At 44.2% G+C, this 26,341-nt stretch overlaps 4 protein-coding genes across 9 annotated transcripts; 2 read left to right on the forward strand and 2 right to left on the reverse strand.

Moving 5' to 3' along the window:
* The first annotated feature begins 200 nt into the window (after positions 1-200).
* On the forward strand, positions 201-12,409 carry abcf3 (ATP-binding cassette, sub-family F (GCN20), member 3). Its single transcript, XM_056373629.1, has 21 exons — positions 201-291; positions 2,047-2,194; positions 2,719-2,795; positions 2,955-3,010; positions 3,990-4,087; positions 4,647-4,769; positions 5,444-5,710; positions 6,409-6,489; positions 6,907-6,966; positions 7,049-7,105; positions 7,187-7,209; positions 7,846-7,901; positions 8,013-8,213; positions 9,290-9,366; positions 9,450-9,494; positions 9,770-9,902; positions 10,098-10,186; positions 10,779-10,870; positions 10,964-11,096; positions 11,190-11,277; positions 11,865-12,409. The coding sequence occupies exons 1-21, from the start codon at positions 219-221 to the stop codon at positions 12,021-12,023; spliced, it is 2,136 nt and encodes a 711-aa protein (XP_056229604.1). The 5' UTR covers positions 201-218; the 3' UTR covers positions 12,024-12,409.
* LOC130167441 (uncharacterized) lies at positions 12,318-17,193 on the reverse strand. 2 transcript variants are annotated; one of them, XM_056373647.1, is made up of 5 exons: positions 17,055-17,193; positions 15,244-15,879; positions 14,436-14,512; positions 13,849-14,100; positions 12,318-13,701 (listed from the first exon to the last, which is right to left on the reverse strand). In XM_056373647.1, the coding sequence occupies exons 2-5, from the start codon at positions 15,872-15,874 to the stop codon at positions 13,444-13,446; spliced, it is 1,218 nt and encodes a 405-aa protein (XP_056229622.1). In that variant the 5' UTR covers positions 15,875-15,879; positions 17,055-17,193; the 3' UTR covers positions 12,318-13,443. The 2 variants fall into 2 exon arrangements, with proteins under 2 accessions (XP_056229622.1, XP_056229623.1); XM_056373648.1 differs by lacking the exon at positions 17,055-17,193 and adding an exon at positions 16,116-16,226.
* LOC130167456 (dual specificity protein phosphatase 14) lies at positions 16,363-19,452 on the forward strand. 5 transcript variants are annotated; one of them, XM_056373672.1, is made up of 4 exons: positions 16,363-16,447; positions 17,957-18,291; positions 18,589-18,905; positions 19,039-19,452. In XM_056373672.1, exons 3-4 carry the CDS (start codon positions 18,595-18,597, stop codon positions 19,259-19,261), a joined length of 534 nt encoding a protein of 177 aa, XP_056229647.1. In that variant the 5' UTR covers positions 16,363-16,447; positions 17,957-18,291; positions 18,589-18,594; the 3' UTR covers positions 19,262-19,452. The 5 variants fall into 5 exon arrangements, with proteins under 5 accessions (XP_056229647.1, XP_056229646.1, XP_056229645.1 ...); XM_056373671.1 differs by lacking the exon at positions 16,363-16,447 and adding an exon at positions 17,341-17,439 and having other exon boundaries at positions 18,027-18,291; XM_056373670.1 differs by lacking the exon at positions 16,363-16,447 and adding an exon at positions 17,344-17,439.
* Positions 19,453-20,575: 1,123 nt separating this feature from the next.
* Positions 20,576-24,734, reverse strand: polr2d (RNA polymerase II subunit D). The gene is made up of 4 exons (XM_056373679.1): positions 24,474-24,734; positions 23,261-23,441; positions 23,050-23,145; positions 20,576-20,928 (listed from the first exon to the last, which is right to left on the reverse strand). The coding sequence occupies exons 2-4, from the start codon at positions 23,398-23,400 to the stop codon at positions 20,850-20,852; spliced, it is 315 nt and encodes a 104-aa protein (XP_056229654.1). The 5' UTR covers positions 23,401-23,441; positions 24,474-24,734; the 3' UTR covers positions 20,576-20,849.
* Positions 24,735-26,341: the final 1,607 nt, after the last annotated feature.

Here is a 26,341-nt window from a genome sequence, read left to right on the forward strand (position 1 = left end):
GTGGCCTTAGAAATGTAAATGTTAATGATAAATAATAATGAATAAATCAATAAATAACTTGTAATGGGAAATCAATATTTATATATATAATAACATTTTGGCCTAGCTTTTATAACCTGACATCGCCCCAATGGATATATAAACTACATCTCCAAGAATTCACGGCGCTGTCGCATTTTGACGCATGCGCATCGCGGCTGAGTCCAGGGCCGGGTATCATGGCGACGTACGTGGACATTCTGAAGAGCGAGTTTCCTGAGATCGACTCGGAGCTTTTCGATTATATCACAGGTGAGACACCGCGGACAGAGCCGCCGTGTGGCCGCTGTCCCCGCACCGGTGAAGCGGTACAGACCGGCCCTTTACTCTGCCTGTTAGCCGGGAGCTGCTTCTCTGTAGCACAGAGCTAATGAGCTATCCCGGCTAACCGGAGCCGGGACTCCTGGCAGCACGGCATGGGCTGGTTAGCTCCACCTAAACCCGGGTCAGTCTGAGACTTATATCCCAGTTTGACTTGACCAGACCCCGAATACTGACCCGCAGGAACTGGGGAGGGAAATATTCCAGTAAAGATAGTGAAGTTTAGAGAAGAAAAAATTAATGTTGTTGATTTCTATAAAACTTAGTTGTTCTCATTGATAAATATAAAGTGTAGTATGTGTCACTGCAGCTGTCAGTCTGTGTCAGAGATGAACTATACACCAACACATGTTTCACTGAGTTTGGGTCATGTAATTAATCAGAATATGTCACGTCACGTAACAACTTTAAGATCCAGACTCAACATGAGTGCAATGCACATGTAAGCCTCCTTCTGTCACCTGTGAATCTAGTTTCAGCTCACCTGCATCTGGATAAACATCTGTCAGTGTCGCTGTGCTCTGCTCAGTCACTGCTCAGACATAGACAGGAAACACTGCTGTGTCTGGTGATGGACTCACGCTGAGGACACGTTGACATGAAAGTGGCTTCACTCCGATACGAGTAGAAGACTTCCTGTTCTCTCAGTCTGTTTTACAGTGAACAGTCAGACATCAGTCTCATCACAGAGTGAATTGTGCTGCTGCTTCATAAACCTGACAGACCACTCCTGGCAGGACCAGAGGTTGGGACTCTCATTTATTAGCTCACATGCCACTTTTTAAAAGTTAAACACACTGATCATTACTGCGGTTGGTTGTGTGATGCTCAGGGGTGGAAAACTGTTTTAACAGAATCTCCTCTTCACCCGAGATGAACTGAGATGACAGATGGAGGTTGAGGTAATATATTTATTATAGTGACTTCAGTCACTTCAGACTTGTGTTGAAATGTTTCAGGTTTTTCAGGTGTTAAATGAGCCTCAGCTTCATGTAGAGAGGAGCAACTCTGACAGTGCTCACAGTGTCAGTATCTGTCTATAAATTAGTTTATCATTCTGCATCTCTAAAATCTCCAGATATGAATATCAGTGTCATTTATAGTCTGATGTCCTCTCTTTGATGTACCGAGGTAGAACAAGAACCACTATGTTAGAGAACCATGTTTACACAGGAACTTTAAGGATCTGAAATGAAATCTAAAATAATTATAGTTTGATTAGTGTACTATCATACACTAATGAAACACATAATGAAGAATCTCATAAGAATCTTTGTGTCTTCATTAACTTAGAATGAGCTCTTCATATCTACACAGAGAGCAGGTCTTCCTCCATTGAGCCGCCATGTTTCTACAGTAGCCCAGAACTGACAAACCAAACTCTGCCTCTAGAGAGGACCTTTCACGTTTTTTTGTTAGCTAGCTAGTTAGATAGATAGCTGAAACCAATAGTCAACTGATCAATTAGCCGATAGATATAACAATGAGAATAATCATTAGTCACAGAGTTCATGTCCAGAAACATCCTGCACATCTGTTTCCTTTGCAGACTGCTAAATAATAGAGTAGAAGCAGATGGAGTCAGGGGATGGAGTCAGGGGAGTGAGGCAGGTGATGGAGGTGAAACAGGCGAGACACGAGGCCAGTGTGTTAATGTGTCTCATGAAGTGTGTCTGTGTGTCTCAGGTGTCCTGGAGAGCGGTGGCGCAGACTTCGAGGATGGAGAGGAAGTTTTTGATGCCATCGGTGGCGTCCTGCAGGAAGTGTCTGCTGACAGTAAAAATGCGGACGACGTCAGAGATATCTGTCTCCAGATGTTCAACACCCTCAAACTGTAAGAAAGGACAAATGAGAGGCAGCAGAGACTCACTTCCACAGAAACACAGCTGAGGGAGCAGAGTCTTTAAAAGATGTTTTACCCAAAATCTGTCTGTCAGTGTCAAGATCTCACATCCTGTAAAGGAGGAGGCTGAGAACAGTTTGTCCACCTGAGCTGCACCAATCAGCTGATTAACTTATGAATATGAATAGGATTGATTTAGTCATGTTTTATACTAAGATGATGTCTCAGCTTTTCAGGTGTGGGACTTAACTTAAAAAAAAAGAAGATACTTCCTGACTTAAAGACAAAAGGATCAATGAAGTAACTGAAGAGAACATTAACCTGTCTGATCAATATGCTCTCAATAATCATACATGGTGAGACAGTGATGTTTCTCCTCCGTGTTTATCAGGTCAATTACAGGAAGTTTTGTTTGTGTCCTACAGTAATATTTGTGTCTGTTGGTGAACATGTTTCTGTTTTATTTCATCATTTTTATAACATCTGTAATAACATCTGTCCTTCATGTTTGCTAGGAACAACCATCATGGCTCTCAGAAGCAGATGTTGTTGGACGCTCCTGTTCAACTCTCTCAGATCTCTGTGGACACTGGTGAAAACACATTATACTTCAGTCTAATGATCAAATAGACCACATGTATTTCTATATGTATTGTGTATGTATATATATATATATATATATATGTGTTTACAACTGCTCTTCTACATTACAGTCTGAACCTGTGATGAACCTGTGTTTGTTTGTCTTCAGGGTCAGCAGCAAAAGATGTTCAGGGTATCTGGATGATGAAACGTCCTCAGAACACAGTGAGTCTTAAACCTCTCGATCTGTCACTCTGTCACTCTCACTCTGTCACACTCACTCTGTCACACTCACTATATCACTCTCATTCTGTCACTCACTCTGTCAGACTCACTGTATCACTCTCATTCTGTCACTTTCACTCTGTCACTTTCACTATATCACTCTCACTCTGTCACTTTCACTATATCACTCTCACTCTGTCACTCACTCTGTCAGACTCACTATATCACTCTCACTCTGTCACTTTCACTATATCACTCTCACTCTGTCACTCTCACTCTGTCACTCTCATTCTGTCACTTTCACTCTTACTGTCACTCTTACTGTCACTCTCACTCTGTCACCCTCACTCTTACTGTCACGCTCACTCTGTCACTCTCATTCTGTCACTCTCACTCTGTCACTCTCACTGTCACTCTCACTCTGTCACTCTCACTCTGTCACTCTCACTCTGTCACTCTCACTGTCACTCTCACTCTGTCACTCTCACTCTGTCACTCTCACTGACACTCTCACTCTGTCAATGTCACTCTCTGTGTCATTTTCACTCTTACTCTTTTACTCTCTCACTCTCTCACTCTCACTCATTCTTACTGTCTCTGTCACTCTCACACTGTCTCTCTCACTCTGTCACTCCCATGCTATCACTCTTACTCTGTCACTCTGTCTCTGTCACTCTCACTCCCTCACTCTGCCTCTGACACTCTGTCTGTCACTCTCACTCTGTCTCTCTCACTCTGTCACTCCCATGCTATCACTCTTACTCTGTCACTCTGTCTCTCCCACTCTCACTCCCTCACTCTGCCTCTGACACTCTGTCTGTCACTCTCACTCTGTCACTCTCACTGTCTCTCTCACTCTGTCACTCCCATGCTATCACTCTTACTCTGTCACTCTGTCTCTCCCACTCTCACTCCCTCACTCTGCCTCTGACACTCTGTCACTGTCACTTGCTGACACTTGCTGTCTCTGTTTCTTCAGACGGTGGATGCCAAGAAACTGGAGAAGGCCGAGGCGAAGCTGAAGGCTAAACACGAACGCAGGAACGAGAAGGACTCCCAGAAAGCCTCCACCCCACTGTCAGTGCAAGCCTGTCCTCACCTGTTCACACCTGTTCACACCTGTTCACACCTGTTCACACCTGTTCACACCTGTCCTCAGCTGTTCACACCTGTCATCAGCTGTTCACACCTGTCATCAGCTGTTCACACCTGTTCACACCTGTCCTCACCTGTTCACACCTGTCCTCAGCTGTTCACACCCTGTTCACACCTGTTCACACCTGTTCACACCTGTTCACACCTGTTCACACCTGTTCACACCTGTTCACACCTGTCCTCAGCTGTTCACACCTGTTCACACCTGTCATCAGCTGTTCACACCTGTTCACACCTGTTCTCCCCTGTTCACACCTGTCCTCAGCTGTTCACACCTGTCCTCAGCTGTTCTCACCTGTCCTCACTTGTCCACAACTATCCCTCAGCTGTTCACACGTGTCCACACCTGTCCTCACCTGTACACAACTGTCCACACCTATCCACAACAATCCTTTACCTGTTTTCACCTGTTCCCACCCATTCACACCTGTCCACATCTGTCCTCACCTGTATTCACCTCTTCCTCTGTTGTCCCTCACAGAGTCCTTGAGGAGGCATCTGCCAGTCAGGCCAGCAGTAAGAAAGACAACCGAGTCGACCAATCAGGGAAGAACCGCAGCTACGACATTCGCATCGAGAACTTTGACGTTTCATTTGGAGAAAGGTGAGCGGAGGGAGGAGATACTTCAGAGATACTTCATCAGAATAAAAGAATTTGTTTGTTGTTCCCATTTCACGACAGGTGAATAGAGGTGAGTACAGGTGTAGACAGATTGCTGTAGCAGCACACGGGGAGCGTTACAGCTTATTGATCTTACAAGGAACAGGATGATTGATTTGTTGTTTGGGACACCACTGATCTGTTCATTCATCAATGACCATGTTTGAAAAGGGAATCGTGACTCTGGTCAACAACCAGTTTAAACAGTTTGTTAAATGAGTCGATTGGGAGCTGAGAGGTCACAGGTCCGGTCCCTGGATCGTCAGGACTTCCAGCCTGTGGTTGTTCTGTTCTGAGAAACAATCCACAGCCGGTTCATAAAAGACTCGCCTGGTGAACAGGTGTGAAATCAGACATTCACCTGTAACTTTCCTTCACCTGAAGATTTGTTTTTCTACTTACACTCATGTTTTTCATCATCTTAGCATGATTCACTTAATGTCATCAGGTTGTCATGTGACCCAACTGAAACTCTTGTTCCTGCTTCAGACTGTTCACCACGTGTCTGTTCATTTCAGAGGAATAATCTTCAACAAACATGTTGGGCAGAAATACTCTGATGGTTTAAAACATGATTATTGTGATTATTTCCATCTTGAATATATGTCTATCTCCAGGTGTCTGCTGCAGGGGGCGGAGCTCTCTCTGGCGTCAGGTCGGCGGTACGGTCTGATTGGTCGTAATGGTCTAGGGAAGACGACGCTGCTGAAGATGTTGGCAAGTCGAAACCTCCGTGTCCCGGCTCACATCTCCATCCTCCACGTGGAGCAGGAAGTGGCGGGAGACGAAACAGCGGCACTGCAGAGCGTCCTGCAGAGCGACACTCTGAGGGAGGACCTTCTGGACGAGGAGAAGAGGCTGAACGCTCGCATTGCCAATGGAACGTAAGTAATGTTGGAGGAGCAGCAGATAGATTTAGTCCTGAGACCAAACCCAAGATGGTTTTACTCATTTTTAGCAATCACAGTCTATAATTGAGTGAAACTGAGGGAACACTGTCTTCAATGCAGGATTTAAGGACGATTCTAGTTTATTCCTCTGTTCTTATTCAGTCCTTTACTCCATTTTTGATTATAACCAGTAAAACAGAGTTGCTTTAAAAACCAGAGATTCAGCAACGCTCTTCAGTGACACAGGACAGGACGTCTCCAGCAGCTGGGAGCTGAGCTGTCTAACATTTCCTCAGCTCGTTTCTCTGATAACTTCAGATCCAGACGTCCGACGACTAAAATCCTTCATCTGGTTCAAATATAGAGCTGAAAACCACCAAAACTAGAACCTTAAAACTAGATAAAAGTCAATGTTGAGCTTCTGTCAGACAAACACACTGACACATGATCATAGAGGATATGATGTCATTGACAGACGACCAATGAAATGGAGCGTTGCCAGGATTAAAATCACAGATTTCTGTAGTTTGTTGTTTTTAGACATTTTAATGTGGAAAAGTTACAGATTATAACTTAAATATCAGAGATGTATGAACACGTGGAAAGTGAACTTTACATGTGGACAAAGACACCCAGCGGGTGGAGTTTTGTCAGTCAGACTGTGACTCTGCTGTACTCTTGTCTTATTTCAGTGCTGACGGGCTGGAGAGCGTTCGACTGTCAGAGATCTACGGCAAGCTGGAGGAGATCGAAGCCGACAAAGCTCCCGCCCGGTAACTATGGCGACCAAACACTGTTTACATCCACATCAGCACAGTGAAGAGTGAGGCTGAACGACAGAACAGATCCATCCATGTGTCCAGGTCCAGGTTCTAATAATGAAATGAGAACATTATTTCAGTTGACCGGTGGAAGACTAGCAGTGGTGGAACTGATCTGTGTGAAGGTTAACTGACAGAGACACAGGTCACATCACTTTCCTGTTGATTTGTGGGCCGCTGTAGAACATACCACTTCCTGTACACAGTCAGTGTGAAGTCTGGTCCTAGACCCTGTGGGGACCCTTTGACAGGCAGCTGGGGTCAACTGATCTTAGTCCAGTCCAGATGTTAAATCACAGACCTGCTACAGTCTGGTACAACAGCTGGCCATGAACTGGTTTTGACTGAATGCCTGTCTCATCCAATCAGAGCCTCCGTCATCCTGGCTGGTCTTGGATTCTCTCCCAGAATGCAACAGCAGGCCACAAAGTGAGTCACCTGTCTCGAACATAAACACACATTTTCATGTCATTATAAACGACTAGACAACAGCATGTTTGTGTGTGTGCAGGGAGTTTTCAGGAGGATGGAGGATGAGACTGGCGTTGGCCAGAGCACTGTTCGCTCGGTGAGTCCTGATCTTCACATCTGAATAGTGATCAATAATGGTATTCACACAACTGTCTCACTGACTGTGCTTTGTTTTCAGGCCGGACCTGCTGCTGCTGGACGGTAAGTAACTTGACTTCACCACATGTTGAAGTGTCCTCGGGCAAGATACTGAACCCCACATTGCCCCTGATGGCTGTTCCATCAGTGTGTGACTGTGCGTATGAGTGTGATGTATGAATGTGTGTGAAAGGGTGAATGTGGCAATTACTGTCAAGTGCTTTGAGTGGTCAGTAAGACTAGAGAAGCGCTGTATAAGTGCAAATCCATTTACCATAGAAAGATATTTTATTTATCTCCTATGGAATTCATGTGTAGTAGTGTAATGTAGTAAGAGGAGTACAAATTCAACTAGCAGTTGGATTAGTATTAAGAGTACTAGAAGTGGTAGTGTAGAAGTATTACAAACAGTATGAGTATCATTAGTAGGAGTAGTGTTAACAGTGTGTATGTGAGAAATAGTATATGAGTAGTAGTAGTCAGATCATGAAAAGAAGGAGAACAAGTATTAAGAGTAGGATTAACAGTGTTGTAGTAGTAGTATTAGTATAGGTATAAGTAGTATTAATAGGAGTACTAATAGGAGTTGCAGTAATAGTATAGCAGCAGGAGCAGTATTGGTTGTAGTATTGTGATGGTAGTTGTTGGAGTAGCAGTACTGTTGTAAAGGTCTGTATTCCTGCTGTGATTTTGTTTCAGAGCCGACCAACATGTTGGATGTCAGAGCCATCCTGTGGTTAGAGAACTACCTGCAGGTCTGAACTATGACTCACTTTGACATTAGCATTCCTCACTGGAAACACTGGCAACTGTTAGCCACAAGCTAACAAGTGACAATTACTAAAGTCCTGTACCTCCTCCCATAGACATGGCAGTCCACCATCTTGGTCGTCTCTCACGACAGAAACTTCCTGAATGCTGTGGTAACAGACATCATCCACCTGCACTCCCAGAGCCTCGACAGTTACCGCGGCGACTACGAAAACTTTATTAAAACCAAAGAAGACAGACTGAAGAACCAGCAGAGAGAGTACGATGCCCAGCTGCAGTACAGACAACACATACAGGTACTACTGCTGCAGTACAGACAACACGTACAGGTACTACTGCTGCAGTACAGACAACACGGACAGGTACTACTGCTGCAGTACAGACAACACATACAGGTACTACTGCTGCTGTACAGATAACAGGTACAGGTACTACTGCTGCTGTACAGACAACACATACAGGTACTACTGCTGCTGTACAGACAACACATACAGGTACTACTGCTGCTGTACAGACAACACATACAGGTACTACTGCTGCAGTACAGACAACACATACAGGTACTACTGCTGCAGTACAGATAACAGGTACAGGTACTACTGCTGCAGTACAGACGACACATACAGGTACTACTGCTGCAGTACAGACAACAGGTACAGGTACTACTGCTGCAGTACAGACAACACATACAGGTACTACTGCTGCTGTACAGACAACACATACAGGTACTACTGCTGCTGTACAGACAACACATACAGGTACTACTGCTGCAGTACAGACAACAGGTACAGGTACTACTGCTGCAGTACAGACAACACATACAGGTACTACTGCTGCAGTACAGACAACAGGTACAGGTACTACTGCTGCAATACAGATAACAGGTACAGGTACTACTGCTGCAGTACAGACGACACATACAGGTACTACTGCTGCAGTACAGACAACAGGTACAGGTACTACTGCTGCAGTACAGACAACACATACAGGTACTACTGCTGCTGTACAGACAACAGGTACAGGTACTACTGCTGCTGTACAGACAACACATACAGGTACTACTGCTGCAGTACAGACAGGTACTACTGCTGCAGTACAGACAACACATACAGGTACTACTGCTGCAGTACAGACAACACATACAGGTACTACGGCTGCAGTACAGACAACACATACAGGTACTACTGCTGCAGTACAGACAACACATACAGGTACTACTGCTGCAGTACAGACAACACATACAGGTACTACTGCTGCAGTACAGACAACACATACAGGTACTACTGCTTTGTCAGTTTTCTGATTGGTAGATACAGTGGATGAAGGTCACATCATGATGTTGTTTTCCCATGATGCACTGCTTGTGTTTCAGGTGTTCATCGACAGGTTTCGGTACAACGCCAACAGAGCAGCTCAGGTCCAGAGCAAACTGAAGCTGCTGGAGAGACTGTGAGTCCTGGCGCAGATATGTGATACCAGCTGTCTCTGACTGTGACACTGTGTCTGATTGTTACTGTTGTCTCCTCCTGCAGACCTGAGCTCAAGCCCATTGAAAAAGAGACTGAGGTCACTTTAAGGTAAGAGGACAGACCTCCATCATGACTCGTCTGGTTCAGACAGAGGGTGAATCACAGTAACCGGGTGACCCTCTGATCAACATTACATCACATGACTAACTAACCAAGCGGGGGAAACTGTCTGTGCAGATGTGATGTTTTCTGACAGAAGTCTGGGGACAGCAGGGAGCAGCTCAACACTATCTCTGAGCAGCTGGATGTCCCTGTGACCACAGCTGGTTCACATGTCCTTTTCCATGGTGATGGGTTGATTGACATGTTGTGTTTTCCTGCAGGTTTCCAGATAACTTTGAGAAGTTGTCTCCTCCCATCCTGCAGTTAGATGAGGTGGAGTTCTACTACTCTCCAGACCAGCGGCTCTTCTCTGGGCTCAACTTGTCAGCCGATCTCGACTCTCGCATCTGCATCGTACGTGTCACCGTGAACCATAAAATCCACCAATCACTGACTGTACAGCTGTCAGTCGGAGCTGTTTAGTGCCTTAATACTAGTCAAATCTTTTAATGACCTGGACTCTTGAAAACTCGGTGTCAGGATGGTTTTAATTTTCAACTAATCACACTGATCAATAACAGTCAGTTCATTCGTACTTTTTCCTGTCAGGTTGGTGAAAACGGTGCCGGTAAAACCACTGTCCTCAAACTGCTGATGGGCGAGTTGACGCCAGTCAACGGAGTCAGACAAAGTCACAGGTGAGATCACCTAACAACCAATCAGAGCACAGGAAGAACCAGAGTCTGGTTACCTGTGTCAGACTGTTTGTAGGGAACATGTCATAGGTCACTGTCACTGTTCATATGATCCTCATAGGAAACGGTCATATTCCATTTACAGGGACAGGGAGCTGTTAATAAACCTACTGTTTATTAAACAACATTCTGTTTTCAGGGAACTATTATCAAAGAAATATTCAGAGGGAACGTTTACATTACTGTTGATAGGTTTAATTTATAGGGATGTTACCATTCAGGGAACCTTTTAATGTTTGCTTATGGAGCTGTTAGTGACAGTTTCATAAAAACAGTGTTAACTTTTTCTGTGGAATTAACACACTGCTAATAGGGAACAGATTGTGTATTGTATTGGGAACCCTTTAGAAATAGTTTACAGGGAGTAGTTAATGTAATAATTGTAGGGCACCTATGATAAACCATTAATAGGGAACTATTTTTAAAGAAATGTTTGTGCCATTACAGGAACCGTTCTTATGGAACGGTTCACAGGTAACAGTTCACAGGGAACGGTTTTTATAGTAGCCATTAACCAGACATCATGTCCCATCAGGAATTTGAAGATCGGTTACTTCAGTCAGCATCATGTAGATCAGCTGGACCTGAATGTCTGCTCTGTGGAGCTGCTGCTCAACAGGTTCCCTGGTAACTATGGCAAATACAACACCCACTAACTACAACAGTAACTAACCGCACCCAGGTGCTAAGCTGTGATCGGCTGTTGTCTGTGCACTGCAGGTCGGACAGAGGAGGAGTACCGCCACCAGCTTGGAGGTTACGGTATCACTGGAGAGCTGGCCACGAGGCCGGTGGCCAGTCTGTCAGGAGGACAGAAGAGCAGGGTCGCCTTCGCACAGATGACCATGCCATGGTAACAGAGAGCTCAGGGATCGCCTGTTAGTATGTGTGATGATGATGATGATGATGATGATGATGATGATAATGTTGTCTCTTTGTCCTTCAGTCCAAACTTTTACATCCTGGACGAGCCGACCAACCACCTGGATATGGAGACCATCGAGGCTCTGGCTAAAGCGCTCAACAAGTTCAGAGTGAGTGTGTGTGGTTAATTTGTGGAGCCTTCTCTGCCTCACGCCGACTGCTGATTTCAGATGTGTTGTCATGGTAACCTTACCAGATATCAGATTTACCCTCATCCTTTTATCAGATGGTTCAGTATCATGATTCTTTGTGTTAAAGAGGAGAACAACAGAGTGTTCACTGATCAACAACAGACACCATCAGCTGTTTGTGTTCAGCTCCCTGACACACACACCATCAGCTGTTTGTGTTCAGCTCCCTGACACACACCATCAGCTGTTTGTGTGCAGACAGGTTCAGGTGTGTTTCACCTGCAGAGAGTGGGTGTAACTTAGTCAGTTCATGTTTGAGCTTGTTTCTGAATGTGCTTCACGAACGATCAGAGATGAAGAGAGACTGAGGATCAACACTGTGATTTGACAGTGATCTGTGTGTTCACCTTGACGACTGTCATCAGGTGAGGTGAACACGTGAAACTACAATCAGCTGTTTAAACAACAAACTCTTCTTCTATTTCCACATTCAACTATTGTACTTTGCTCTTCATGTTGTTTCAATGGACAAGTGTTTCTCAGGTATGTGATGTCATGTGTTTCAGGGTGGCGTCATCCTGGTGTCTCACGACGAGCGTCTGATCCGGTTGGTGTGTAAGGAGCTGTGGGTGTGTGAAAGCGGGAAAGTTCAACGCATTGACGGTGGCTTCGACGAGTACAGAGACATCCTGCACGATCAGTTCAGGAAGGAGGGTTACCTGTGAGGCTCTGCCCACACTGACCACTAGTAACATAAGCCCCGCCCCCTCCATAATAACACCTGTCACAACAGCCAATCAGCTGTCAGAGCTGATAGGAGGACGTTTTCTCATCTCTTACTGCAGGTGATGGTCTGCTGCGAGCTGATTGGTTGTTTTTATTCACCTGATGAGGTCACAGTGAACTCTGGAGGAGGAGTTGTCGTCAGAGACCATCTGGAGATTATTTAAAGTCAAACATGCGTCTGTTGTCATTCTGTTGTCACATTACACCTGGTTTAGTTTTGGATGAACTCAGCAGAGGTTTGAAGTTTTATCAGTTTTAAAGGACCTGACGTCAAACATTATATTTACATTCAGAGACAAACACAATAAAAATCCATCAGATCATGTGTTCAGCCTCTTCTTCACTCACTGTTTGATTTATCTTCATGTTGCACAGGTGACGGACTCCAACGACTCTGACTCAACATCTTTACCAACTAAAGATTAACAATAATTATTAAAAAACAATAAATCAGTCTTTAATTTTCCCTTTTTAAAAGATCAAGTATGACTCAAAATAAAGCTGTTAAACACCTCAGCTGCTGTAACATCCTGTGAAGATACTCAAGGACTCAAACTCAAACTTGCTCTTGACTTTAGACTCACTGTGATTTGGACCTTCAGGACTTTAGACCTCGTACATAAACATTTTTATTCTTCTCCTGAAACTGATCCATCAAACTTTGAATTTATCTCTTAACTCAGACGTGTTGTAAAAGGCTGGTTTTAGCTATGACTGTAAATAAAGATGGAATTAGCCTCTGTGACATAACCAACAGGTTTTTGAAGCGCAGTTAGCTTTTCTACTATCGCGATGTTGGCGGTGTCTGACTCCGCCCCTAACTCTCAGCTAATCCAAAAAAGCGGAGGGGCGTGTGTGCAGCTGAGGCGAATGCCTGCTTGTGGCGGGCATACACTCACCCACCTGTCACTCAAAGAGGCCACACCCTCAATTCTACATAACTTTATAAAATGTAAAGAGGTGAGTTATATAAACAGTCGTCATGAAGGATGAAATTAGCTCTAGAGACCCAAACTGTTTTTGTACCAGGCTGTAAACATGTTTATTTCTGCTGTAAAGTTGGACAGTTTAACATGGGAGTCTATGGAGACTGACTCACTGATGGAGCCAGACTCTAGTGGCCGTTAGAGGAACTGCTCAAATGTTCAAAACGGTTACATTACACATACATACATGAGATGAACTGTGTTTGACCACAGCTGGAACCAGGTTCTTCATCTGTTTACATGATGAGGACAGGGTCCAGGTTTCTGGACAACACTTCAGTTCCAGCTGGACCCACTGGAGCAGCTGGCAGCAGGTGAAGCGATTGGACAGAGGTCAGCAGAGAACAGCAGGAGACTCAGCTCCAGCTGCTCTCTACAGCTCTGGCATCCTGGCTGCTGCCATCTCCTGCTGTGTCTTCTCTCTGAGATGAGGCAGGACAGCGTCCTTGTAAAACACCTCCAGCTTGGACACCGTCTCCTCCCACAGGTCGGGGTCAAATGTCACTGGGACGATGGCTGTCTCCTTCATGGTGTAGACGACGAGGTCTGACTGTTGCAGGCCTGTCACCGCAAGCTGACACTGGATCTGTGTGAAGTAACTGTGGGATGTCTTCAGACGGTAGACTGGAGACTGGGGAGGACAGGAGGATGAGGACAGGACGTTAGAAACCAGGAGAGGAATTTAAGAGGACATTAGAGACAAGGAGAGGACGTTAGAGACCAGGAGATGACAGACAGGTGGGAGTACAACGATAAGGCTGGACATTGTCTTTTTTACCCCTCCGGGCTCCCGTCCGTTCCCGTCCTGTATCTCCAGACAGAAAGCAGGGTCCTCCCTGCAGGCATCCTCCACTCGTCTGTGTCTGTGTTTGTAGGGACACTTCACCTCGAGGCAGAGCAGCCATCGGCCGGTCCGGCTGTCCGTCACGATGCCGTCAGGACTTGCTGCCAACCAGGACCGGCGAGCATCAATGAACAGACCGCAGTCCTGAACCATGACCGACCGACCTAACGCCTGACTCTTCAGTCTCTGCAGGACGACATCATCATCATCATCATCATCATCACAACATGCGGTACCTCTGTATCACTCTCCCTCTTCCACTCTGAGCTCATCACTACATGACTCATGTTCAGAGGACTTTAATCTTGTGACTGATGAAGCTGATGTTAGGGTTCAGTGAGACCAGGTCCTCTGGTTTTCATCAGGACCAGGACACCTGTCCAACCTTCTCTTCTGATACAGAAGCTGATGAGGCCAGTATTAGCCCTGGAACCAGACCTGGTCCTCTGGGGTTAGAACTCAGAGCAGGTTGAACAGGATCAGGTGGAGCAGGTCAGGTGAATCATTGTGTTGAACTGTACCTGGTAGATTTGGACGACCTTGTCCTCCATCTGGACCCCCCAGCTCATGGCTCTGGTCTGGACTCTGCGACCTTCACCTGTTGAATAAGAGTCAGCTTCATTAATGACTCATCTTCTCTGACTCTCCAACAAAGACTCTGAGCCAGTTTTTGTCTCAGACCCATAAAACTACAGCCTGAAGTTACAGTGATACATTTTATTGATCTTTTTTTTTCATGATCAGCTGTTTACGACTTGATAACTTGTGTCAGTAGAAAACATCCTGTTGGTCTACGGACACCAGTTTGTTAGGGAGTCCAGCAGGGTCTAGTATCAGGTCCTGGTTCACTGCTGCTGTGGTTCAACAGTCTCATTCAAAACCTTCAAATTATTTTCTGACACTTTGAAAATACAGAAACCATGTTATTATAACTGTTACAGTCAATCAGCTGATTAGTTGATCAATCAATCAGTCAACTATTTTTTATTTCTGAGATTTTTTTTGAATCATTTCCTTTAGTTGAAGGAGTCTGTGTTTTCTTTACTGTCTGATTTTACACATCTGCAAGTAAAAAACTGAAACATCCTCACACAAGACAGAGAACCTGAATCTGAAGAGTTCTTGACATTTTTGCTTGATTGATTTAATGATTGATCAATGATCAACTGTTGTTGATCACTGGTTAGAAGAGAAAATGATCTGAACTAAACTGGAACATTTGGTCACACCTGATTAATCAGTGATGAAAATAACTACTGTAGACCAGCACCACCAGTGTCTGTGCTCAGATGTGGGGGGTGTAACCAGATGTATGAGGGTGTGGCCTACCTGTGACAGCAGCCAGGTAGGAGGTGGGTGGAGTTTTGTTTTTGCCGTTAACAAAGTGGCAGTGAGCGATGCGATGAGCGACAGAGGCTGTGATCCGGTTCTTCCTCCAAGAGAACCAGTCCTGGTTGGTACTCTGTCCACGGGTAAGAACCTCCACCTTCTCTATCACAGACCTGTCCAACTGGACCGCAAGACCCAGAGGAACCTCCTCTGCTCTGGGAGGGGCTCTGTTAGAGAAGTGATCTGGTTTTTGAGTAGGATCTGGATCTGTATCCACACCCTGAACCACTTTCTGATTCTGCTTCTTAACAGGTGTTTGAGTTCTCTGTTTTTGGTGTTGTCCTCCACCGGGAAATGGTTTAACTGCAGGAAATGGATCAACCTGGGCGGTGTTGACCCCCTGCTGACTCACAGTCTTAGAGGGCTGTACAGTTCCAGGTCTAGTCTTCTGTGTTCGACTGGTTCTGGTTTCAGTGGTTTTAGAGGTTTGGGGTCGTGCTCTGTCTCCAGAAGTCTGAGTCTGGATGGTTGGATGGTATCTGACCTGGGGCAGGATGGTTTTCTGGGTCCGAGTGGTCGCTGTGACCTCAGCTCCTGTCGGGGTCTGGTTCTTCTGATTCTGCATTTTCATGTGGTCTACATCACAACAGGAACAGGTTTATGGACTCAGACAGACTGAGGACTGGAAACTGAACACACACACTGTGCTCACATTTAAATATCAAAGAGAAAATGCACTTATTGTACAATTTAAAAAGTTATTGACAAAACTTAGAAAAAGACTGAGACTCCATCACGTTAGTTCATATATGACAGATCAACATGTCCACACCTGAGTTTCAGACATGCCACGTGTGTCGAAGTCATCTCACCTGTTTCTGTCAGAGTTGAGTCACTGATTTTTATGTAGGAGACTTTAATTCTGATCTGAACCCACTAAAGTCACTTGTACATAAAATTAAAAAACGTATTCATCAAAAAGTTAAACGTATTTAAGATGGGGACTTGAACATGTAACAGTTACCATGTGTGACGCTGCCTTACGTACTTCCAAAATTTTGGTTTCATACTTGTTGAAAACAGCTGAAGCCTGTAGCAGTTTCGTAAGTGAGGCTTTTATTTTGAAGTCTTGAAGCCGGATGTTTGATTGTTATTTAGACCTGATAGAGAAACTCCTCTGGACCATTCAGTCAGGAGTAAACAGGTGAGGAGACCTCTGTTCTGACCACTGCCTGACGTCAACACTGAATGCTCTGACAGCTACAAGCCTACAACCAAACTCCATTCAAAAAGTGGCAAAAAATACATCCGTCCGACTACTGGTAAAAGAAAAGCTGTCAGCCTGGTTCTTCGGACATGTGGCGAACAGTTCGGATACACTCTTGTATTTGGCATTAAACAGATGAAAGGAGAAACATTACATGACATAAGATCTATGTTTGTATAGTTGTTCTGTGTCGCGGTCTTCCAGCAGAATACTGGACGATCAGAGTTAGTGACTGAGTCTGCCGCCGGTCTAACAGTTATTATGATGTTGCATGAAGGCCGAATACTTCTGAAAGCTCCCTTCTTCCAGAACATATCCTCAACACTGTAATATCACCAAGGGGTGGGCGCAAGAAAAGAAGGAAGCCTTAAACTGTGACATTTCTGAATGAAGTTTGGCGGGAACTCGCTGTGACGTACCGGGGCCGCTCCTCTCAGTGTTTAAGTTCAGAGATTCACTGTCTGTAAACTGCTGTAGTGAGACACTGACTGTCTGTTACGTCTATAATCAGATCGAGGTGAAGGCCAGGAAGAGCGGGTCTTACCTGTGAACCTACGTGCAGCCAGTCAGCCGGAGTGAAGAAGTGAAACTGAGTCTATTTAAAATGACTGACTAATTATCCCGTGACACTCTCCGTGTCCGCACATGCCCCAAACAGGTTGTTCCCTGCAGCTGTTCTTATTCATTGATTTTCTGGCAACAGAATCGATCCATCCATTTAAACATCCTGTGGACCTGTTTCCCCCTCACTCTCACTCTGACCGTCACTGCGGTCTAAATAGAATAATGACCGTGGTTCCCTATACTTTCGGAACTATATGTAAACAAAGTCATGCCCATGACCCGGAAGCGGAACTTCCCGCACAGAAACGCGAAGCTAACTTCGGGCTCGTCCTCGTTGCCTTTCTGGCATCAGACACCAGGTTTAGGTAAGAGCGGGGCAGGCAACTCTTCAGAAACCCTTGGAGTGAGAAAGGGGATTTTTGGGTGGGTGGGGACTTCTAATCATCCTTTACCAGAACCTAACCATTAACAAATGACCATATAAATAACAGTTCCTGGCAACCAGAGGGATCAGTCCCCCGGTGGACAACCTCACTATGTGGACAGGATGGAATAAATGAATCAGTGAGAGACATTCACTGCTCTCGGCCATTCCCACACACTACTGGGTCCAGGAAAACACTAACTTTTTCAAAAGGAACATACACAGACAGAGCATGGCTCATTTTGTGAATATGTTTAATTTGGTCAAGTCAGTTGACACTGACAAGCTGAAATAAATAGTAATAAATACATAAATAAAAACAAATATATCACAAATCAGTGTTGTCCCTCCCTCCCTCTTCTTCCTTCTCTCCCTCTTCTTCCTCATACTACTCCCTCTTCTTCCTCATACTACTCCCTCTTCTTCCTCATACTACTCCCTCTTCTTCTCCGAAACAGATCACAAGTTATTAATGTAACTATGTATCTGTGAGGCCGAAGGATGACTGTCACTATCCTTGTCACTCAGAACACTAGAAGCACTCTCCTTGGTGTTGAGGAGTTCAGAAGGAGGCAGTTCTTGTTGCTCCATTCCCTGAAGGCCATCGTCAGATCCCTGTACTCCTCTTCCTGCCTGTTCCTGATACACGTCACAACAGCTGTGTCATGCAAGTCTTTCTGGATGTGGCAGGACTCAGGTGTATTTAAAGTCCACCGTATACAGGGTGAACAGGAACGGAGCTGGAACAGTCCCCTTGTTACCCAGTCTGACATACTGTGGTCCTCTTGTTCAGGTAATCCACAATCTACACACTGGTCAATCATTTCATTTTCAACCTGTTATCACAAAAAAATATTTCCATATAAAAGTCTACAACATAACTTTTTCAAATGTAAATAAAAACTCTTTCTCTGAAGTGCTCTCAAACTATGTCTGGTCTATTGTTTTTGTCCCTTTCTATTTTCTTTTCTTATCTCCCGATGTGAATCTTTCACATCTGTATTTATTTTTAATCGTTCTTCTATCAGCTGATTTTTACCTGGATGAGCCCTCAGTATTGTCTGACAGGTGTTGTCCCTCTCTCCTGCAGCAGGTCATGTCGGTCTCTCAGGTCTGTCCTGGTCTTTTCCTCAGCGGTCTGGACTCGGCTCTGAACCTCAGTGTGTTGGCCAGCAGGAACATCACCCTCATTATTAACGCCAGTGGACTGGAGGATGTGTCCTACCCTCCGCTGGACGGTCTGCAGGTCCTCCATGTGCCGGTCCAGGATCAACCTCACGCCCCCCTCAGACAGTACTTTGACCTTGTGGCTGAACAGATCAACCAGAACCAGACAGGGAGGACTCTGGTCCACTGCACTGCTGGCAGGAGCAGATCCCCTGCTCTGATCATGGCCTACCTGATGAGGTAAACCATCAGCCCCCACCATAAAGATTCACTGTGTGGGTCCAGTGTGCCACTTTGAGACCTCCTCTCTCTGTGATCATTTGTATCTCTTTGTAATTCAGGACTCTACGGGGGTTCTGGTCTCTGTGTGCAGGTTTGAAGGTCTCAGCCTCCGTCGGGCTCATGAGCAAGTTTTGGAACAGCGACCCTTCATCAGACCTAATGCTGGTTTCTGGAGACAGCTGATGGACTATGAGAGGACTCTGTTCAGCAGGAACACAGTGAGGATGGTGAAGACGTCCGGTGGAGTCCTGCCTGAGGCTCTGCAGGACCCTGAGGACTCCAGCACCACGGCAACATACTGTGTCAATGTGTGACAGACTGAGTCATTAAAGCAGCTCTGGTCCAGATTCTCCTGGAGACACAGTTGTCTTCAGTTATTTTTTAATGAAGGATGATCTTTGACTTTGAATGTTACTTGTTTAGTTTGAATGTTCAGTGTCACAGAGAAAAATAGTAAATAACTATGAAACCAAGTTTTCAAGGAAATAAAGGGAACTAGAATCACTTCCTCTGGTCGTTTCCTTCACCAGTCAAGTATCAGGAAATATGGTCAGTCCCTCCTTCTGAGTTAGTGTTGAAAAATGACAGAACATTATGATGTCACAGTGAAGTTGACCTTTGACCTCTTGGATTCATTCAGCCTGTTACACCTTTGTGTTATTATTGGATGAATTTGTGAGGTAGGGCCAAAAAGTGTTTTGTGAGGCCACAGTGACCTTTGACCACCAAAATCTAATCAGTTTATCTTTGAATCCAAGTGAATGTTGTGTCACATTTCAAGAAATTCCCTCCAAGTGTTACTGAGATATCATTTTCATGAAAATGAGACAGACAAATGAAAATGATAAAAAAATGTTTATGAAACGGAAAGAAAACAAAAAAATGTAACTGTTTGCAAACTTTAATGTGTTAACTACAAAGTCCATGCTGTATAACATAACCCTGAAGAAACTTTCAGTTTCCAACTTAATGCTTGTCAGTCCAAATACTTACAACCATTTACATTAGTGAAGTTTTTATTTTGAAAATTTCAGCCAGATGTTACTTGTTTGTTTTAAGTTTCAGTTTGCATCAGTAGTGATCTCTGTTCTCTGAAGGTTCTGACAGCTGCAGACTTCTTGCATGAATTTCCTGTAGGGAATAAGTAAAGTATCTATCCATCTATCTATCTATCTATCTATCTATCTATCTATCTATCTATCTATCTATCTATCTATCTTCTTACCAAACTCCCTTCCAAAAGTGGCAGATTCTGTACACTGGTAAAAGCAGACCTGCCAGATCATTTATACTGCTACTTAACAGTTTATTAGGAAACATTCTTGTATTCTGCATCAATGTACGACAGGCTATGGTACACATTTATCTTTTCTGTAAAGAAACTGACAAAAACTGGTGAAAAATTATGAAAAACCCCTTTAAGTTTTGTAATTCACTGTGTTTAGATTGATGTTCTTTTTTCCAGGTTTTGCTGCAGATGACAGATCCACTGTTCAAACTGCTGCTGAGTTTCAACACGACATGAATCTGCTGCTGTGTGTGCAGGTGTTGAGCGCCTCCGTTTCTCCAGACCTCAGCTCTGAACCTGGTGAGTTCAATATTAACACTGACAGAAACGAGAGAATGTGTTGTGTAAAAAAAGACAAATCAAAGTTTATTGTGACAGTAGTGGGAATGATGAGCTGCACAGTGAACACAGAGACCAAAAAAAAACTGATCCGTCCAAATCACATCAGATCCTATAACTACACATCAGCTCAGTTCAGTCATCCTGGATGTAAAGTAAAATTCTGTAGAAAGGACAGGGGCCTGATGCTGGTCAGAACAGGACCGAGACTCAAGTCCACCAGTAGAACCAGGAAGTGCAGAGACCAGAAAGCAGTCCTGGTCCTGGATTTGGACTCAGTACTGGAAACTTCTCTTGGTCTGGATGTCGTCCAGGATCTGTTGTAGCTCCTCGTCTTCAAACCGACCCTCCAGACTGGATACAACCACACAAACACACACAAACACATTAGTATCAGGTGGCTGAAATGACACAGGTGTGTGTTAACAGACGTAGAGCAGTGTTCATCAATAAATGAATCCAGACTCTTGTCACGTGCTGGTTTGACCCTCAGAAATGTTCCTCATACACTGCAGCTGATGGTCATCATCATTATTGATTTATCTGATGACTAGTTTTTTGATTCATCATTTTATCTGGAAAATGTCCATTGGAGTTTCTCAGGTTCAGATCTTGTTTTAACTCGCATCCAGACAAGAACCAGGCTGGTTGCACAAAACACCCTAAGTTTTCTATTTCAGTACGACACTTATGGTTTTCTTTCTCTTCATCTGAGGCAGCTACTGCACAGAGTTCCTTAGTTAAGGAAAAAAGGTCAGTAATATTCAGCAGAATAGATTGTACAACTGTAAAATTCTACTGTTTCCATGGAGACTGTTTGTTAGCTGCCATTAGCTGATAATACCAGCTTATAGTACCGCACTTTTGGGAAGCCGACAACACTTAAGAAGTTCACCACCATCTCATCCTCTTCACCACATTGTTCAGCAGGTCAGTGTTTAAACTCTGGATGACACTGCACCGTTGAACAGAGGACATGAAACACTCGACTACACCTGACCAGGAACATCTGTCTGTAGAGCAAACATTAAGGAGCTGGAAAGTAGTGATCCTACTCTAGACGGTCATAAACTGACTGCAGGTCAAATGTGTGATGCAGAATCAGTTCATCCTCCTGTTTTCACTTTCCTCATTTATCTCATTAATTAAACTTGGTCATGTTCTGGTTAAGAAAGAGTCGCCTTTAGATTTTTCCTTACTTTGTCTTTTGTGCAACAGTTTCACTGACTTAAAGTGATTTCTTAGGTATAAGACTGAGATAAGGAGAAAACTTTAAATACTTAAGTGAACATTTTAAGGAAACCTTAAGGAGAAGATTTAAGGGTGTTTTGTGCAACTGTTTTTATTAAATTTTTTTTTAACCTTAACTCAGATGAAAGTAGCCTAAAGTAAAATCTTAACTGCAGGCGTTTAGTGCATCTGCCCTCAGACTCTCACACTGAAGAGGCTGAACATTGATCAATCATCAGCTGCTGATTATCTTTCTGTTGATCGACTCATTGTTGCAGCTCTCTCTCTCTCTCACACACACTCACACACTGACTTTACAAAGCTGACAGGTGGAGACCTCTCAGCCGTCTGTAAGCCAATCTATTCACCAAACCATAAATGTGTCTGTAGACTCAACATCATCGGACAGTTCATAACATTTCCTTTAGACGTTCAACAGCTACAGAGAAATAAAGTTGGAGAAATAAACAGAATGCATGTAAAAACCATTGCACCATCAGACAATGACGTGTTTGTAGACAGGGAAAACAAAATCTCACCATCAACACACAGGTTGTATTGATGCTGCCTGTACAGTCGTAGACATTGTTGTACAGTGTCCAGGATCTACACACGAGTCATGGATCTGAGTGGAGAGTGACCTGATCAGCTGTTTGAAAGGATCATATTCCAGCTGGATGTCACCTGGTGGGACAGTGGAAATCTTCCCACACCTCAACCCCAAAGCTGGGACCAAGGTCAACTATGACAGGAAAGGTTTTTTTTATTTTTCCATTGAGTGAATTGAATGTTAGTTTTTATAGTAAAGTTAAATTCTCCAAGGTCGACACAAACCTTATCATACAGATGCATTTTAGAGAGTGCACTACTTTTGTAAACGGCATCTAATCCGTTATTTAATTTGTATTTGTTTATTTCTCTGTTTTTATATAATTACTGTGGATGTTGAGCCTTCTCACTGGCACACACCAGTCTTTCATCAACCAATCACTGTGGTTCCTGCAAGCGAGCTCATCCATGAGAATTACATCAGCCATAGCAATGGAGTCACACTCTTAGTTTAGGAGTTTTGACTTTTCCTTACTAAGAGCTTTTTGAAGAAGATTTAGGAGAAAACTTTTAGAGTGACTACTCTTAGTGGTAAGATAAAATGTGAGTCTTTGTGAATAGCAATAGCAGTGGTGTGATCTGGTCTCTGTCTATGTGATGAGGTCTCGGTCTGGGTGTGATGTGGATCAGACTGACCTGGGGATCAGGGCTTTGGCCTCTTCAGCAGCCTCAGGACACAGATTTGCCAAACTGGCCAACTCAAATTTATGAAGCTTCTTTTGCAGGAGGAGACTGAGGACACAGAGAGAGGAGAGAGGAGGGGGGACAGAGTCAGATCCAGGTCCGTGTCTTTGTCTCTCACAGCGCCATGACTTTGTGTAAGGACAGGTAGGAGGTGAAGCTGTACCTGCGGACAGCCGTGATGGTCTCTCTGTTCTTGAAGCGGCTGAACCGGGCCGTGTAGTTCAGAGTCTTCATGAAGACCTCGGACAGCTCCTGCTCATCTTCGGCGCTCTCGTTCTGCTGCTTCCTGTGTTCCAGCAGCATGTGGACCTCAGAGTTCAGCAGAGTCTCAGCGCTCTCAAACTCTGTGAGCACAACAACACATCAGAGGAGGATTACACCTGGACCACCTCCGCAGCAGAGACCAGGAGGGACTGGTGCAGCAGCCAGAGTCTCAGCGAGCAGGTTCCAGCTTACACTGAAAAGCTGTTTCGCCTCCAGCCCAAAATATTTACCAGTTCATTTACTGATCACATGTTTGATTGAATTGTTCACACTCTAACTGATTGAACTGATCATCTTCATTATTGATTCATCTGTTGATCATTTCATCCATTAAGCAATCAATCACTGGGTCTATAAACCATCAGAAACAATTAATTTGGTGTCACAGTATCCCAGAGTCCTAGCTGAGGTCCTGAAGAGACCAGCAGACCACAATCAGAGAACCTCCAGTGTACTGTCAGAGGAGAAAACCTGGACCTAGAGCCTTTTTATTCTGACACTAATTCAAAATAATAATGAAACAATGATTAAAGTAATTGCTGGCTCATGTATTGGTTATAGATTACATGGATCACGTGTCTCTTTATTGTCCTTGAGCATGTGGGTGTGATGGTGTCAAGTCCAAGTTGTCCAGGTCTGGACTCCCTCTCTTTACTGAAGTCTGATTCAGAACTGGAGGGAAACATAAAAACCACCTTCAAGTTATGAAAACTCTATTTATTTATTTAAGGGCAACCGGTGCTTTCACCATATAGACCACACTGGACCAGGTCTAGATAAAGACCACTAAAGACTGGTCAAATCTGCCAAGTCTAGACCTTTATTGTGCTAGACTTGGTCCAATGTGGTCTACATGTGAAAAGACCAACGAAATCTCTCCGTTGTTGCCTTTGTCTCCATCTTCTCTGGGGGTCACCTGGTCCACCTCTGTCCACTCTTAGGATACTGGTTTTCACCTAGACCTGGTCCAGTGTGGTCTGGATGTGAACAAGCCGCGACACCGTCTTTTCTAACTTTAATCGATAAAACAAAGGTTTGATAAATGTGAAGCGGGTTATTACTAAACTACAATCAGAACCGGATTTCAGAAGCGGACCGCGGAGGAAACAGACCTTTGGGAAACAGCAGCTGTGACGCGTCCTCTTCAACGTCACCGACGTGCGGAGGAGCCGCGCCGCCGCCGCCGCCGCCATGACCGGAACTGCAGCGGTGCCGGACTCAACAGACTCCCGGTGAGTCCCGGAGCCTGAGGAAGGACTGTCGAGTCGGTGGATATTTACCGGTCAGAATAACGGACGCAGGTTTCAGCTCGGCGCCTTTCAGCCTCGTAACACACAGATTCATATCCGAGTTCAACAGGAACCGCTTCTTTCTTCTTCGTCTTTTTACTTTTTTACGGCGGGTGGCAACCAGCGTAATACGCGCTTTACCGCCACCTTCTGCTCCGGAGGGTTCCTGAACTCTTCCTTCATAGTCTCTCTAGCCTCATACATGTATGTTTCCTCTGCCTGACAATATCCACACAAGCCTGTTGGGTGTTTTCCTATAATACTGTTTAAGCTGGAATGACCTGGCCTTATTCTGTTGCATATGACCTCCTCTCTTCTTGACCTACCAATATTTCTTATTGTTGATTTGACTTTACTGTTTAATCTGTAAAGAGATCTTCCCCTTGTTTCTGTGTTCCACTTCCCTCGCCTTGCAAATCCATGTTAGCCTGTCCACTTCCTCATTTCCCCTCAGACCTAAATGTGCTGGAACCCACATGAATTTAATTGAAATACAAAAATGTCTTCCTGTGTCATTTATGTCCCAATATTCTTGCCAGATTTTTTGCATTTGACTCTTTATGATTATTTTACCTTCTGCTTTAGGGTCAGGGTTAGGGATTTTAATGTTTACTGTTTGCAATTAAAGTGATTGTTTGGCCAGTATGTCAGCATCCTCATTTCCTTCTACTCCTACATGAGCAGCAACCCAAACAAAGCAAACCGTCAAACCCTTAAATGGTGACTTTTAAATGAAATATCTTGTCTGCACGATCTCACAGCTTTAATGCTTATGAGTGCTGCCCAACTATCAGATGAAATTAATGTATTTGTTTAATTGTTTTCCTCTAACCATTTCAATGCTATCAGAATAGCAACTGCAAGTTCAACTGCATATACTGGTAAATGATCTGTGGTTCTTTCCTTTATTGCAACCTTGCACTGTGGGATGAAAACTGCAGCTCCTGTGTGTCCCGTCTCAGGATCTTTTGACCCATCAGTGAATACCAATAATTTATCACCACAGTGCTGTTCAGTGTAATTTTGTGCTATACTCCCAGCACATGCCTGTTTGGATTTCCTCTTTAATTGCTGCTGCGTATTTAAATTGACTAATGATGTAACCATGGAGGAAAGGCTGAAGAAGGGACTGTTGGACCTTATGTTAGTTAAACCTACATTTACAGCTTTAATATTCCCTACCCAATCAAAATTTCTGAAATGGGTTTCATTGTGCTCCCAACAGTCCTGCAAGATGGTCTTTAGGGTGTGAGCTACTATGACCCTGTAAATTAACCCAGTATGCCAGCATAAGCTTCACTCTTCTTATTCTTAACAGTTGTTCCCCCATTAACACTTGTATGGCAGCTACTGGAGATGTTTTAAATGCTCCACTACATATTCTTAGCCCTTGAGCTTGTTCCACATCCAGCTTATTAAGATTACTCTCTGCTGCAGACATATAAGCTACACAACCATAGCCTAATGTCGCTCTCATAATATACTGAACAATGATTCTCTGACTTTTTTGCATTTGTCTTTTACTTTTTCAATGTGCTGCCTCCAGGTCAACTTTTCATCAAATAATACTCCAAGAAACCAAATCACAGCGACCTGCTCAAGTGTTTGGTCGTAGAGTGTCAAAGATATTGTCTTATGACGTTTGGAAAAACATATCACTTGCGTTTTTGCAACAGATGGTTTAAAAGCCC

The sequence above is a fragment of the Seriola aureovittata genome, chromosome 4 (assembly GCF_021018895.1).
Source record: "Seriola aureovittata isolate HTS-2021-v1 ecotype China chromosome 4, ASM2101889v1, whole genome shotgun sequence".
NCBI lineage: Eukaryota > Metazoa > Chordata > Actinopteri > Carangiformes > Carangidae > Seriola > Seriola aureovittata.